Raw genomic sequence first — 16,584 nt, 5'->3', positions numbered from 1 at the left:
AAGTACCTAACTGTACAGAGAGCAGTCAGCACCATCTCCACCTACATCACTCATATTATTACAAGCAGGGCACACCCATGCAGATATTTTTACTGTTACTCTTGTATGATAGTGCTCCCAGAAAGTTACCTCCCTATTTAAAATATCTTCAATCAATCAATCAATCAATCAATCAATCAATCAATCAATCAATCAATCAATCAATCAATCAATCAATCAATCAATCAATCAATCTTTACTTGTAGCGCCAATTCATATCAAGTGTTATGTCGAGACTTTACAAAAGAGCAGGTAAAGGACCTTACTAATTGCTATATTACAAAGACCCAGCTCAATCCTTCATGAGCGTAGCACTTTAGCAAAAGTTACAGTGGCAAGAAAAAACTCCCTTTTAACAGGCAGAAATCTTGGGCAAATCCAATGAATGTGATATCCTTTTTTTGTCATCAAACTTCATCTCTGTCTACAAAACAGAAATAGTTTAACACATGTGACTGACGTTAAAAAAATTGATTAAAAAAAGAGGAAAATTAAGCTCAAAGCTTTAAGAATAATTGTTCAATGGTACGTTCTGCGTATGAGCTTGGATGCTTTAAGTACATTTTTATTACAACTCGTTGGTTGTTGGTTTACTTAAGTTAGACTCGTGTTGCACATTTTATCTAATTGCAATATAAATCCCGATGTGAGAATTTGAAATGACTTAACTGCATAAAAAGCTGAGATTTGCTACTAAAATAAATGTGCTGGTGTGTCTGTAAAAGTGCAAGCGTCAAGGGTGGGTACATTTTCTGTTTGGGGAGTAAATTCCAGAGGGCCATCGGCAAAACTATGCTTGGCCGTTGAGTTTTTTAATCTACCCGCCACCTTGGCCAGTGAGTCAAAACGTTAACGCCGGACCCTGGTAACTGGTAACACTTCTTCTAGCAGCACTTCATCAGTAGACGATATTTACAGAACGAGAAGAGCCACTTTTCCTCTCAACATTGTTTCAAATCAAATATTAATTTATCTCGTGAGGATTGATTCATGTTTATCTATTATGATATCATTATGTAATATTGTCTGAGCACAATCTCCTGCCAATTTTTTTATTTTCTTCGTGGAGCTGCAGGTCACCTGAGTGTGCCTCATGAATGTGAATGCAGGACATTGAGCGAAATTCAGGCAATCACGGGGAGGATTAGTAACAAATGAAAAAACATTTACATTAAAAAATAATGAGAAGCATAGCAAAATGTACAGAAAGTATGAAAGGTTAACTAAAGATAAAATACTCTCATGAAGCGATGAAGAAAACTAAATATTTACCTTTTTGTTTTGTTTGTTTTTGAATGAACTGTTGGTTAAATTACTTTATTTAAACTTAAGTTGGTACTGTGATAACCAACCAGGGGTTTGGGCCCTCACCATATAAGACAGAGGGGTCTTGACATGATTAAGAATAAAGAACACACACTCCCCCCCCCCCCCCCCCCCCCCCCGGGACTCACAGCACTGAACATTTCTGAGTAGCTGATTACTCACATTATGCAAAACCCCATGTGGATGTGTTGTAATACCATGCTTAAATATTTGCAACACTCTGAGGAAGCAGCGGATAAAGTAGCGGATATAGATTTCACAGATAATGTCCACCAGTAATCCTAAAATTCAAAGCAGGGGGGAGAGTGCATGCGATGAAATAAGATAACGTTTTTATGCTGAAACACCGTTATGCTGTTGAGATAATATGTACTGTAATTGATTCAGAACCAGTGAGGAACAGGTGAGGTCAAATCATTTGCCTTATCTTCACAAGTACTTGAACCACAATAATTACAGACAAACAGGTGTCTGGAGGAACCTTTAAGTTATTGTAAAACGCAGCTCCTGTGACTAGAAGTTTCAAGAACTTCTGAAAGGACTTGAAGCTCAAGAGTGAAGGAACAAGCTATTTATGTCATCATATACGTATTTAACGACTCTCATGGCAAAAATGTTGGTAGTCAGTGCTTGAATCTTTCACACTGAATTGTATTTACAAAAATAAACAAGCCTTCTTATCTAAGGAGTAAGTAGAAATGATGTGAAAGTGACGTACTAGAGTGAAAGCAGTAAAGAGCAAAAGTAGGAATGTAAGTATCAACTTCTTCAAATTTGTACTAAAGAGCTGACATCATTAAATGTAAACTTGGCTACTGCAGTACAACAGTCACTTTCAATACTTTTTCTTTTCAAAGCAACACTTTATATTCTTTAGTCTCTTATCACTTTAAATTGTCTGTAAGTCTGTCACCTATAGAGCTCTGAGGTCAACTAGTAGTGTTTGAAGAGGTCTGAGCTAATCTGTAAGACACATGGCACTTCAGACACACACACACACATGCACACACACACACACACACACACACACACACACACACACACACACACACACGCACACACACGCACACACACAAGACTGTGTGCATAAGTAAACATGACTGCCCTATAAATATAAATTGCATTCAATGGTGCAGGAATTCCTTTGCACTCTCTCACTTGCTCCTTCTCTCTCTGTACACACCCCCAGCAGGTGCTTTCTCTTCAGCTTTAGTTTGCAGTTGTGCTTTAGGCTGTGACTTTCAGGTTAAGTGTAATTGTAGCCAAGAGGCTGGGAGGGTCAGAGGCCTCGGACTGGGGGCTCTGCCACACGCATCAGGGGAGAAACACATTGAAGGGTTCCTGCTGTCTGCTGCACCTCTGTCCTCAGGTAGCGCCGGGTTCTCCTGAGTGAGCTGAGTGTGGGGGGTCTGCAGCTGGGGAAAGTCCAGCCTTCATCCTCAACAGAACCAGAGCGGCACTGAATCATCTCCCATCCTGACGAGTCTTCGCCTCCAGCCATCAGAGCATCTTTGCCTCGGTAAGAAGACACTAATGATACGCAATGACCTAAATGTGTGCTGTGTTGAAGGATACAGATTTGCCTGCTCACAGAGTAGAGAGAAGCAGGAGTTGCATACAAAAAAGTGTCCACTTTTCACAAGTGCATATTATTGTGAAATTTTGCAGTTGCACCTGTCATAAAAATTGGTTATGTCATCATGTATATATCAGTGGAAGAAAGGAATATTCTGTGCATTTTATCTGGTTTAGAAACCAGAGAGAAATTAAGTGTTTTTTTTATTTTTTTACTGAAGGTTTTGGTTGGTAGTAAATATATTATAAAATGATTACTAGACACCAGAAGCATCATAAATAATTAAATTAAGTTATTTTGTTTTTAGAAAATCATTCCTGAAGGAATCTGTAAAAAGACTCTCGAAGAAGTAGGAAAGTGTCAGAGGTGCAGGGTATAAGTGGAGATGATAAAAAAAAAAAGCTCTTATCTTATTGACTGACATTTTCTTTTTATTGCTTTCTATGTTTTTTTCCTTCGCGGTTTCTTTTTTCAGTTGGGCATATCTGTCACACAACATGGAGATAGAGAACAACATGTGGTGAGATAAACAAAGTCTGGGGGGTTGTTGGTGGTTTACTGCCAAAAAAAGAAGAAGAAAAAAACCACAACAATAAGCTGACACACCTATTCAAAGTGATGTTCTCCCTGCTGTCCAGGAGAAGATAAGGGATTGAATGATGAGTTTGATCAGAGGTGAAAATGAAATGTGGCAACAATTAAGAAAGATAAGACTGATAAGTTTAACTTAAGGTACCATGCTAGGAGTTTCTGTTATTCATGACTCTGTTATACATGTGAAAAAATGGATTTGGAATGATCCTACGTCTAACTTTTTAAAGATAAGACCCTCCTCAGACTGCACCCTGGAAACATTTTCTACTGTTGACCTGGGGGGACAGAGCTTTCTCCATAGCGGCCCCCTCCCTCTGGAGCTCAGCCCGACACATATTCAACACTGCACTGACCCATCCACATTCAAATCATTACTCAAGACTCACCTTTTCAAAAGAGCTTTTAATGTAGGATTGTGACGTGTCTTCTGTTTATGTGTGGCTTATATGATGTCGTCTATATGACCTATGTGTAATGTCACAATGTTTTTTAGTTTGTTCTTACAATGATGTTCTGATCATTCTATTTTTTACTACTCTACAGTGTCTTTGAGTTCTTGAAACGTTCTTTATAAATCTGATGTATTATTTTAATAATGATGAATATTAGTATGATCTTAAAGAGGCGCTATTGTTTAAGAAATCAATATTTCACAGATGCATTTTCTAAGTCAGAATAGTTTTTAGGAAATGCTTTCCTATCATGATGGATACTTAAAGTATTTATATCTCAACCTAAAGGCCACACTGAGCAAGAGGCGACATCTTTTAAAAATGGAGATATTGGTAGGATACAGAAAAGTAACTGAACAGACTTTGTGAATGTTAGAAAACATTGCACATTTTGCTTTAATAGATAGACTGACTCTTCCACTAAAGAGGAACCTTTTTTGACGTACTAAAACTTTTTCAAACGATCAGTTTCCAACCTGTTTGTACATTTTGTATTCATTATATCTGTGCAAAAAAACATAGATGGGAAACACTTCTCCTGTCAGAGAAAAAAAAAAATCATCCCCTAAAGCAGGTGCTGACTATTCCAATTTTTACTAAAACTTTGACTATTAAAAAACCTGCTTTCTCTTGTCTTCTGACAATCAGCACCTCTCATCCAGCTGCAGCAGCTCATGCCTCAGGCCTCACAGTCTCTGTATCGCAGACATCGCTGCGATTTGTCTGCACAAACAGGTGACAGGTTCCTCTCGCCATCCGTCCATGCAACACCTCCAATCTGCAAGTTCAATCTCAGTATGGGTGACGAGTATCATCTGCATCATTAACTGCAAATACAGCCCTTCATCAAAAATTGATTTGGACCAAGACCAAAGCGTTTGAATGTTTCTTTTGTTTCCTAGGATACTGGCCGAATGCCAGTGCACCTGACTAAAAGCAGATACAAATCACCTAGTGCGCCAATAATCCCTCAATGGCAGTTATTACCATCCAGGAAAAGAAGATGGGTATAATTACAAGTAATGTGTTTCAGAGAGGAAATAGGAAGGTGGGGTCTGTGAAGTACTTATGCTGTAAACAACAATAAGTGCACAGGAAAATCAACCTTTTATTTGCATTTCATAAACGTTCTACCTAAAAATAGACAAAGTGTAGCACCTAGTTTATAACACCTGCACATGTCACTGTTGCCATGAAGCCAGGACAAATATACACAGACCCTCAGCAATATTAGGCAGAGAGCTCCACACAAACATGAAACTTATTTTTTCCTTGTCCTCGGAACAAAGACTTCCTTAGTTGATCCAAGTTTCCCATGAGAAACAATAACAAGGGGGGGAAAAAAAGAAATCTCCCTTTGACGCTCACATGGCAAACAGTCACGCCTGGCTGTACACACTCCTCTAACTCCACACGCAAACAGCACAGAGCCGAGCACCGTGGTGAACATTTGAGACACTTCTTGAAAAAACCTCATTGATGACCTTTTTTTTTTTTTTTTTTTCAGCTCAGACTGAGTCGTCCAGGTTAAACACTCTGCTGAGAGAGCAGACTTTAATCACTACTCATTAACTTTAATCTAAACACGTCTGTCACTTGCTGTCATTGTTGCTGTTAAAGCAACAATGATGAATGGGCTAACAAGTTAATTGCAAGCTAGATTGTCTAAACTGGCCTACAACTTTTACCTCTCTTATTTCAGGAAGAGTTTGGGAATAATACACTATTTTAGTTCATTTAAAAAAAAAAAAAATTTCAGGTTTTATGTGAAAGCAGGTAGTTGAAAGCACACCAAAAAGCCACTGAAAATCAGAGAAGTAAAACATGCATTTAAAGGACAACATTTGAATCTGGTGTGAATTAATACAAGTAAACTATAACTTCTATAACTATAACTAAGGAAACTTCTTTAACTACCTGTAAAGCTATAACAGTTAGACGATTCATGAAGTAGTCAATCAAAAGAAAAACATAATCAGCAACTTCTTCAATAGTTGATTGAATGTTTATGTCACTTTCTAAATATGAATGCAACCCCTCCCCTATCATCCCCATTATTCAAATAACACAGCTACATTGATATAAATTCATGGTAATGCTACAAACCTCCCCTCAAAGAATCACCTTCTTCAAGTTAAAAGAGAACAGGCATGTAGAAGAAATGTGGTTCCCAGGGTGGACGCCTGCATGGAGGGAGTCTCTTCCCGTCGGTGTCAAAGGCTGACTTTGCCGAGTAAATGGAGCAAGCTTTAATGCTCCTGAAATGAATATCAGCGTCTTGACCAAACTCATTTAGAGATCAGTCAGGGTCTTAATCCCTCTCCCCGGGGGGTGTGTGTTTGTGTCTTTTCCTTGTGCCCCCTCTTCCTTTTGGAAGAAGGTAATATGGCTAAATTTGCTTTGCTAATGGGCTTAGCGCAAGCTGTTGCAGAGCAGAGTTGACACGCAGCAGCCAGGCTGGGATACCAGCGGCTTTTAATCTGACTCCTGATGGAGTGAAAGGGAGTGTGGGTTATAGCTCACCAGAAATTTGGAGATAAAAGGAAACTGGGGAGGAGGTTTCACAGTGGGGGGTAGAGGACCAAAGAGTAGAAGGGGAATCTTTTTTTTAGGAGGCAGTGGAAGATAACTTCATTTAACTTTGGAGAAGTTTTATTAAAAAAAAAGTATTTATAAGGTGGTTTTTAAGTAACAAAAACTTAAACAACAAAGAAAACATCATGAGAAAGGTTAGTTCTAAGCTTTGTGAGAGATTGTTTATGCTTAAAATTGGGTTTTCAAGAGGTCAATAATGGAAATTAAAAGCCCGATGGATAGTCACAAAGTAAAAGCTCAACCAAGGACATTAGTCGGGTCTTCTCTAGATATTCCAATCTGCAAGCACTACCTAAAGTAAATCTTCAGGTATGGTTTTGGCTGTTTAAACCAGAAAACGTCTTGTGCAAATATATATGTTTTAGCCTTTGGCCTTTATTTAATAGGACAGCTGAATAGAGACTGGAAAACTGCAAATTGCACCGAAGGGGCCAAGGCAAATCGATGCATCGAGGACTTTGTCTCTGTGCATTGAGCGCCTGCTCTACTGACTGAGTTAGACTTGCTCCCAACGTTTCAAATCTTAAGACCAATAAGAGAACCATACCTGGAAATTAACTAAAGGTAGTGCTTGCACCTTGAATTTGGCAGCTTGTTCACAAATAATGAAGATCCTCTCCAATCATTTGATGTTTCTCTCCTGGTCTGTGCTGTACCTACAAGTAGCTTCTCCCGAATCCTACAAGCGACATGTCAATCAAATTGCATCGGAAACAAAATCTCCTTTGTGGAGAAAACAAATGCTCAGATGCAAAAAAAAAAAAAAAAAAAAAAAAAAGCATATAAAAGTATCATTTTATTTCTCACGGAAAGAAAAGATGAAAAGAAAAAGCACGCAAAGCTATTTTAAACCTAGCTGGACTCACTTGATATTTTACCCTCTTAAAATGACTTGGGCTGAAGGATAAAGTCAATCATTGGGAAATGTTTTATCACTTTTTAATTTCTGGGCGTATTGACAAATAAAGCCGTGCCTTTACTTAAGGACATGTGCTGTGTGGAAGCACACTTCCTTCAGCCGCTGATAACCTGGTGTGTGACAGCAGTGTGCCTTCCCATAAGCCAGCTGTGGCAGGTACACATTATGGCTGCCATATGCGAGTTCACCCTGACATTACAACACTTGCTCTACAGCTGAGGTCCATAAAGCAACACTTATGACGGCAATTTCCTGAAAAGCTATCAGTGTCGTCTTTGTAAAACAGACTCCTGGGCTGTTTCGTGCATGATTTTGGTGCACGCTCTTCCCCACATTATCTAACTTGATTAAAATCTCCAGCTGACAGTGGAGACAGACGGCACCTTGAAAGCTGAGGCAGGCGGCAGAGCTGCTACAGGCCTCAATAAGAGTCACCTACCCCCAACGCATCAGCTATTCTGGGCCACTGACCCACACATAAGAGACTCAGTCAAATCCATTTTGCCCCATGCCCGTCAGCGCTGTGTGTGTTTTAACTCTCATGAGGGTCATTCCCCTCAGTATCTCCATTAGGGTTCTTATAGAGCATCAGGCAGAACTCACCTCAGTTCTCCTCAAACCATGTTACAAAGACGGATTCCTTCACAGAGCTCCTCTGATGGAGGGTTTTACTAAACGATATCTCAATCTTGTTTAGCAGCTGGACAATTACAGTAAAGGAACAATTAGGGGAGGTATTTATAACACTTCTTAAATTCAAGCTGGTGACATTTTTCAAAATGTTTTTTTCACAGGATAGTTTTTGAACTTTTATTGACTGCTAACCTAATTATGAGTGCTTATGTCCCAAGCTGCTCTGCTGATTCTTTTAGATTTAGAATAGAAAAGACAAAATGATGATTTTTCTTTAATTTGCCATGCTGAAAGTAACTGTTATACGCTTGCATGTCTTTTCTTTATGCTCATGTATAAGTAACAGATAGAAATCTGACACTTGTTGCCAATTATTTTGTCCCCAGTTTGCAGTTATGTCAAACCCAGTGGGCAGTTTATCAGAGGCCACTGTGTACGGGTCCAGGATTGGGATAACAGAGGACTCCCTCGCCATCCTGGAGCGAAACAGAGCCTCCAGTGAACCCTGGGACCTGGAGGAGACCAAACCCAGCGTGCCGGGCCTCTACCTCTCCTGCTTTGACATGCTCCTCACTGAGGACGCCACATATGTGGTGAAAGTCTCGGATGCCTCCCCGACGCTGGCTGTTCCCATGACTCGTATGGAGCCCCGGGATGAACCGGAGCAGTGCCCCGTCATCGACAGCCAGGAGCAGGGACTCTCTCCCGGGCTGGAGGGTCAGGAGGAGGAGCGCTCTCTGGAGCAGGTGCAGAGCATGGTGGTGGGAGAAGTGCTGAAGGACATCGAAACCGCCTGCAAACTGCTCAACATCACCCCAGGTAAGCTTCCTGCCACCACACCAAGAGGTGGCAGAGTATTTACGTTATTTACTCATGTAGAAGAACAGACACTGATCAAAAAGACTAGAACAAATTCAACCTCTCTAATGAAGCATCAGGTAGACTTCAACTTCTAAAATGTGCAGACGGTAAATAAAGAGTCAAAAAAAAGTTAGGGGGTGTAGACTGGAGAAAAGAGAATTTAAAGATGTCAAATAAGGCTCTGGAAAATGATGAACTTATTTTTAACAATTTTTAGATATTTTACAAACTGAAAGATGACGTAATTAACAACCCCAGTATTAAGCCTTTCGTGGTTCTAACTTCAAATAAAATAGAAAGGAAAATTGTTACCATAACCTTTTCTTTAAATATGCTTATCAGTTAGACGAGGAGAGACTTTCTGCATAATTTTATCCATGTTACAAAAATGATAGATACGTTGATAGGAAGGGGTTTTTTTAGTTGTTACTGTGCCATCCAGTGAGGTTGAATGTCAGCCCTCTTGTTGGGAAGGTGACACCAAATATCACAAGATCAATAATAATCAAAATCCCCCTTAAAGGGTGTTAACGCTAAAGTAACAAAACTGTCTTTGAAAATTAAAAAAAATATATAGAAAGTAGAAATAGTTCTGTAAAGTGACAGTTAAAAGTTGTCCGAAGATACAGAAACAAAATGTTCATACAATTATTACTTCTGTCCTCTGAACACCTGCTACTGTAGGTTCAAGAGGTGCGCTACAGTTGTAGGAAATATGTCTGACAAAGACTCAAATCTTTAAAGTACACAGGACATTTTTCATTAAAAAAAAGTGATAATTGATTCAACAGATATTTGTGTGGATAGCTCAGGGAAGTTGACAGGTGTCTTCAATCATATCCCGACTGACGCAGAGCCGTGTTTGCCTGCTCCAGGATCTATTTAATCCCGACCTTTGCATGAGTTCTCCTCGATTGTGACAGAGATGCTTCTCTCCTGTCATTAGACGTGTATACACAGTCTTATGGGCGAGGTCTCTCCTGCTCATTAAGCAAACACAAGCAGTATTATGTATTGTAAGACCTCGAGCTGTCATAAACTTAGCGCAGTCACCTGTTCTACTGGTCTGTAGTGGCATAAAGCATAATTTACATGATTATCAACTCAGCCTGACTCTATATGACGTATCACTAGAGGTATAACCCTCAACCAGGTAACTTACTGTATGTACAGCTGGTAGTTTCTCACCATCCCCTTTCTGTTTTTTTTCATAGACCCCATGGAGTGGAACACAGGGAACGTGCAGAAGTGGCTGCTGTGGACTGAGCACCTGTACAGGTTACCCCATGCTGGAAAGGCCTTCCAGGACCTGACAGGAAAGGATCTGTGTGCCATGAGTGAGGAGGAGTTTCGCCAGCGCTCGCCGCAGTGCGGAGACACGCTGCACGCTCACCTCGACATATGGAAGTCAGGTGTGTGTATGTGCTTGATTTATTTATTCAATCATGCCCTTTATAACCTTCTGCAGCTCCAGCATGACGTGTCAGCAGATACTCACTTACATTGTGTACAGCATTCTGATGCTGTTTCTGTACAGTATGAGTAGATACAAGTATTCAAGTCAAATCTGTCCTAAAATCACTAATTAGGCTTTTATCGGAGAAATGAAGTCCTCTTTTGATTGAGAAGAAAGAAGTTTCAGAAATGCTTGAAAGATTTTGATTATGCTTTTCTTCTCCAGCTGCCTGGATGAAAGAGAGGTGCTCAGTCGGAGAAACAAAAATAACAGGTAGGTTCACTTTTTATATATGTTTTATTTTCAACATTACACTGTAATCTGGTTTCCAGTGTAACCTTGCATAATATCAGACAAAACTAACAGCTATGGACATTTGTAAACTCCTCAAAGTAGCAGTAAGAAAACTATAAAACTTATTGGACTCGACTTTCATCTCTCAGTTTGGGATCCTTACAAATGTAGGAGCTCATGTTTGATGGCCGGGACCAATGATTATTTTATTTGAGGCAGATTTAGACCGTGGAGGCCCGTTTGTAAACAACCAAGATGACTGCTTTATTTTTTGAATGTTCACACACTTTTAGAGTCCGTATTAAACAAACAGGATGTTAGTTGATGTTACGTTTATGTTGTTTTTAAAGTCCCTTTGGAAATAAAAAGAATGAAGAAAAAGCTTAAAAATAATTTGAAATTTTAACTTCATGGTTCATGGTTCCAAGTCGAGCTGGTGTCTCCTGTTTCCCAGTTAGTTTAGAAATCTTTAGGGCCTTGTCTCATAAAGTTCAAGATATTTTTTGTCTGTGTGATTCACTTCACTGTTTTTTTTTGTTTTGTTGTTGTTGTTGTTTAGTTGCTGAGGAGCTTTGGTCCGAGGCAGATTCGTCTTGTTCAGGTCAGCCCATTCACCTGTGGCAGTTCCTCAGAGAGCTCCTGCTCAAACCTCACAACTATGGACGCTGCATCCGCTGGCTCAACAAAGATAAAGGTACCTTCATTTACTAATGACTGATTTAGAGTTCATGTATGCTGAAGTGAGAGAGAGAGTGAAAGATGACCTGAGGTTTTTTCACCCCAAAACTGTTTTCCAAATTCTGACTTCAGATAATTGAAGTGTTTTATCTACAATCGACAAATCAGCTGCTTTCAACTCTGAGATTCCTATCATTGCTTTCCCTTCATGATGCTTTGACTCACTTCAGTTTTCTCTCTTGCACCCTTACAGTTAAGTTACTTTCAGGGCTCACATTGGAGCTGGAGTCTCAGCTGCTTTCAAAGCTGCACATTATCGGCTTTAACTTGTTAAACTACAACGTCCTGAATATTGAATCACTTTCTTGAAAACCTTTTTCACTAATTACACTTGAACTAATACATTAGCTCGTACCATCAAATCTCCAATCACTTCAATTGAGACTTAAATGATTTACATTCTGACACTTCACTTCTTTTAAAACGTATACAGATCATTTCATTCCACAGGTGTGACGTTTATATTGTTGCAACAGTTACTGAATAAATCATGAAAATAACACTTTTTAAAACTAACTGGTTACCTCTTTTTAAAATTACCCAAAAACAAAAAGAAGTAAAGAAGAAGTTTGATTCCAGGTTGAAATGTTCTGCAGAAAACATGAATGCACATATTAATCGACTCTTAAAATGACCTGATTTCTTTTGTCTACAATGAGGATGAATGCTTACACTCAGTTATTGCCTACATGCATTGATTTGTAACCATGAGGTCTAACACATTTTGATTTACTTCCTTGTAAAACAGTGGCAAAGCTTTTTATTTTAATTGTATTTTTGCACGGGGGTGCAGTGGTTAGAGCTGTTGACTCACAATGAGTAGGTTACTGGTTCGATTCCCCGTCTGACAGGAGCTTCTCTGTGTGAAGTTTGCATGTTCTCCCTGTGCGTGCGTGGGTCCTTTTCCGGGTACTCCTGCTTCCTCCCACAGTCCAAAGAGATGCTCGTAATTGTTGACTCTAGAATTGCCCGTAGGTGTGAATGTGAGTGTGGCTGGTTGTCTGTCTCTATATGTCAGCCCTGTGATTGACTGGCAAACAGTCTAGGGGTGCACCCCGCCTCTCGTCCAATGACAGCTCGGATCGCTCCAGCACCCCCGCGATAAGCAGTAAAGATAATGGATGGAGTCGTAACCTAAGTATGAAGCATTCACCAGGACAGTGTCTCTTGTTAAGTGTTCCTTAAAGCAGTTCAAAACCCCACAGAGTGGGGAGTTATATTGTGTCGTTTTTCTCTTTGAGATTAAAAAAAAAAAAAATGTAGTGCTGCCTATATGGCCATGCTGCTTCTAAAAAGAAGATGTTAATCTCTGTGGTTTAGTATTTGAGAAAAAATAAGGAACACTACAATTGCTCTCTGCATGGCCTGACATAAAAGCACCTACTGTTGTTTTCATTCTGCACCGTGCTGTTTTTAATCTTACATCTCTTTCTTTCTCACCAGGTATTTTTAAAATTGAAGACTCGGCTCACGTCGCGAGACTGTGGGGACTCAGAAAGAACCGCCCCGCTATGAACTATGACAAGCTGAGCCGCTCCATACGTCAGTACTACAAGAAAGGCATCATCCGCAAGCCTGATGTGTCTCAGAGACTGGTGTACCAGTTCGTCCACCCAGTATGAGGCGGCAGCGTCGTGGGAGGAAGGCGAGGTGAATCCTACTAAACCTAAAGGACACAGTATCTCACCGTGCACTTGAACACTTAATCCTGAGATGAGAAGGTGACATGGTACACGTGCACTGACCAAACCCAAAGGTACACACTTCTCCTGCCAACGCTGTAGCAACAGCTGGCAGCTGCTGCATGAAGGCTTATCTGTGCATCTGGGCCGAGAGGAAGAGACAAAACGACGTGGCTGTTGAGGCTTTATCCTGCTGCAGGATAAAAAAAACAACATTAAAAAAAAAAGAACAAAAATTAAATAAATGAACTGCCTTTTCAGTTGCTTGATCTGCCTGTTTATTTTGCCGTGATGTTATTATCCCACACTCATTAAACTAAATAGTAAAAACTGATTGCTCTTACGTATGAGTTTGAGGAAAACGCCCATGGCCCTCAGCTACGTTTGTTTTGTCTTTTTGTTTCGCTCGTCTTGACCAGAGTCTGTTTGAGCTAGAGCCAGTTTCGCTGCCACGAAATGTGGTTGGAATTGTTTTGCTTTTTTTGGGGGTTTGGTCCTGACTGTTAAACACACAATCAGTCAGTCAGTTTCTGTAACCCATCAACAGCAGAACAGAGAGATCTTTTATCTCACCTTCAAGGCACAAAGGAGACTGTTGTGATTCTGGAAACAAGTGTGTAAACCTCTCAAGGAGCCTCGGACACTGCTGGGACTGTGTTTATCCCACTTCACTGTTTTTTTTTTCTAAGATTTGACTTAGAGATACAGACTAAAGTGATGCATGCCCTTGTACTGTTTTCATCGCTGAGGAGCTTTATGCACACACAGGCTGTCTGTCAGCTCTGGTTTATACTGCTGTATAATGCTTTTTATATTGTGGATGTTTTACTTTGGAATCACAATGTGTAATAAAATAAGTAGATTTCAAATAATCTTGTGAATAAATCAAGACAAATTATATGATATCATCATGACTATTTTGAATATGTAAATGAACTTCTTGCCATGTTAGTCCATCGATGGTAATATCAGTCCACGTCTAAAAACGTAGCCAACGACTTGTGGAAACTTTTGGACCGATTGCAGTAAAACTTTGATGTTAAAATGTTTCATTTAGCGCTATCATCAGGTCAAAAACAAAGTTTTTCTTTTACCGATTGGCATCTTCTGCGCTTTGTGATGAGGGATTAACAGCAAATGTTTGAATGCTAACAAGCTAGAGTGAGATGTGGAGCATCATCTTTATTCCTGCTCAACGTCATCATGATAGCATCGTCATGAGAAGGTGAGCATGATAATGTTCACATTTAGCTCAAAGCAGTGCAGTGATGTAATGCCTGACAGAGCTGCATGTGTGGCTGCAGACTCTCATGATTATTTTTTTTCTAGCGCTCTTATTTCTTTTGCAGGTATGAATTCAGTTTCTTTTTTTTCTTTCAGATAAGGCTTAAATAGAAGTTTATCTCAGATCTCTTGTTGCAAATAGAAAATATTGTAACATTTATCATGAATAATAGCTTTTGATAGCTAAAATAAAAGCAAAGTAAAACATAAGCTCCAGCTACTTGTCTTCATTAACACACATATTGTGTTATGAAAAGAGGCTGTATTTTATTAAAAAATGCTCTCTATGAATAAAAATAGATGTTGAGTTAAGAGGCTTTCGACACAAAAGCTCCAACTTCTCATATTCAATCACCTTGATTAACAGTTTTTGAAAAAAGAAGCCGGATTAAATAACACGTCAAACGTCATGTTATGATTTAATAATTCTGTCTTGACTTGAGTACTGACTTAATTCATGTATTTCATTTTGAACAAAATGCGACAAATAGGGCTCTATGAACTGTTAATGTTAATGTTAATATGCATGCTGTTTTGTTTCTAGGCTAACACAGGTGCCATAAAAGTAGGCTACACCCACCGTAACAGTTGTTGGAAAGCTCAACCATCATTATGTTATTAAGTTTTACTGTGTGGCCTTTTTTGATCCCGATCTTTGTCAGCATTTTATCTTTTCTTCTCACCCGCAACAGTTCAACTGGTTCTAAAATTTGTTATAATTGTTCTTTTTATGAAGTGAGCCAGGGGATATCTGCCAAAGAAAGGTGGCCTTGAGCGATGTTGAGCAGTTAAATCTTGATGGTAAGCATGCTTTTCAGTTCACCAAGAGGAAGTTAAAGGTATCCCTGAATATACAGTGCAGGTTTTCAAATAGGGATTAAAAGGATCAAGTGGAGTTACCATGTCAGTCTTCTGCTGAAAGGATACGACTCTGTGATATCTGTATGATCTGCACATGGGACAATGCAGGGACAAATGTGTAAACCCAAGGGGAATTACAGCAGTCCAAATATCCATTATAAGCCCTGTAGATACACTGTAGATAACCGTTTTCATTCAAGCCACACTGCTCAGAGTAAATTAACATTTTATTGACTCAACTGATATTCCAAATTCTATTTGAACCATTACCATCACACCTGAGAAACATTGCCCTGCCCCACGTATGAATAAGGGCACAGTAAAGCACTGTTCTGTAGCCTACACCTGTCAATTCTAAAATTGAATAAGGAGCTTATTCCAAGATTATAAATACTTTGAAAGGCATTGAATATTTGTTTGGTGTTTGAAATGTGCCAAATGTATGTATCTTGGTATTTTTTATGTTGTAAATGGGACTTCTGTGATGATCAGACAATAGAGTCCAATCAATCAATCAATCAATCAATCAATCAATCAATCTTCATGAACATGAAAACCATTTTTTTCACGGACGTTATGGCGTTGCAGTGACGTGACAGATGACCATTAAATCTGCACAAATTTTAAACCAAACAACATCATACTACTCAAAGACTTTCTGGGCAAAAAGTTCATACAAATCCAAAATGACTGCTTATGAACGATGTGCGTACGTTGAGCTGTTTCAAAGATTACAAACAGGTTCTGGACCGCTTTTTGTTGATAAATAAACGACAAGTGAATGATGTTTCCGGTATCAAGGATGCTAACACGGACAAACAGAGGGGATAATGAGCACAATGAGGAGGACTAGGGTGAAGAGGACACCCTGAACAAGCTGCATTGATACCGTAAATTGGCGTTGTAATTTGAAAGTTAGCTAATTCTACTCTGTGTCTGCCGTCTCTTACTGTTTCCATGGTAACAAGATATTAGTCTTGTGCAGTGCTGCAGTCTTTTTGCTCAAAGCGAAAGAAATTAGCATATCAGGTGATTTTTTTTTAGTGATTTGGATTGTTTCTTTCTGATGATGTAAACTTTAAGAGGTCTGTTTTTTTACTGGTAATGCGCAAAATTAAGTGTTTTTAGGTTGTACAATTAAAAGCTGCTTCATTTATCTATCCGGGATTACAATTGTTTTTTTTAGTATTACAAGTAGGCCTATTGTTTGTTTTTGGGCCTTAAGAACAATTATCACCTGATTAACACAACTTCGAAATAAAATCTCCCAATCT

General features: G+C 39.3%; 1 protein-coding gene across 2 annotated transcripts in view; it reads left to right on the top strand.

The window, feature by feature from the left end:
- Nucleotides 1-14,070, top strand: part of LOC132976879 (SAM pointed domain-containing Ets transcription factor) — a 217,033-nt gene extending 202,963 nt beyond the window's left edge. Inside the window, exons 2-7 of one of the 2 annotated variants that reach the window (XM_061041107.1) lie at nucleotides 2,796-2,884; nucleotides 8,521-8,953; nucleotides 10,210-10,407; nucleotides 10,677-10,724; nucleotides 11,305-11,439; nucleotides 12,927-14,070. In XM_061041107.1, coding sequence (XP_060897090.1) covers nucleotides 8,530-8,953; nucleotides 10,210-10,407; nucleotides 10,677-10,724; nucleotides 11,305-11,439; nucleotides 12,927-13,105 — 984 coding nt within the window. In that variant the 5' untranslated portion in view covers nucleotides 2,796-2,884; nucleotides 8,521-8,529 and the 3' untranslated portion in view covers nucleotides 13,106-14,070. Of the gene's footprint in view, nucleotides 1-2,495; nucleotides 2,885-8,520; nucleotides 8,954-10,209; nucleotides 10,408-10,676; nucleotides 10,725-11,304; nucleotides 11,440-12,926 lie in introns of those variants that run through there. The other variant, XM_061041106.1, reaches the window with a different exon arrangement.
- Nucleotides 14,071-16,584: the final 2,514 nt, after the last annotated feature.

Source organism: Labrus mixtus, chromosome 7, assembly GCF_963584025.1.
Source record: "Labrus mixtus chromosome 7, fLabMix1.1, whole genome shotgun sequence".
NCBI lineage: Eukaryota > Metazoa > Chordata > Actinopteri > Labriformes > Labridae > Labrus > Labrus mixtus.
Note: the sequence above shows the minus strand (reverse complement) of the source record. Positions and strands in the feature narration are given on the sequence as shown.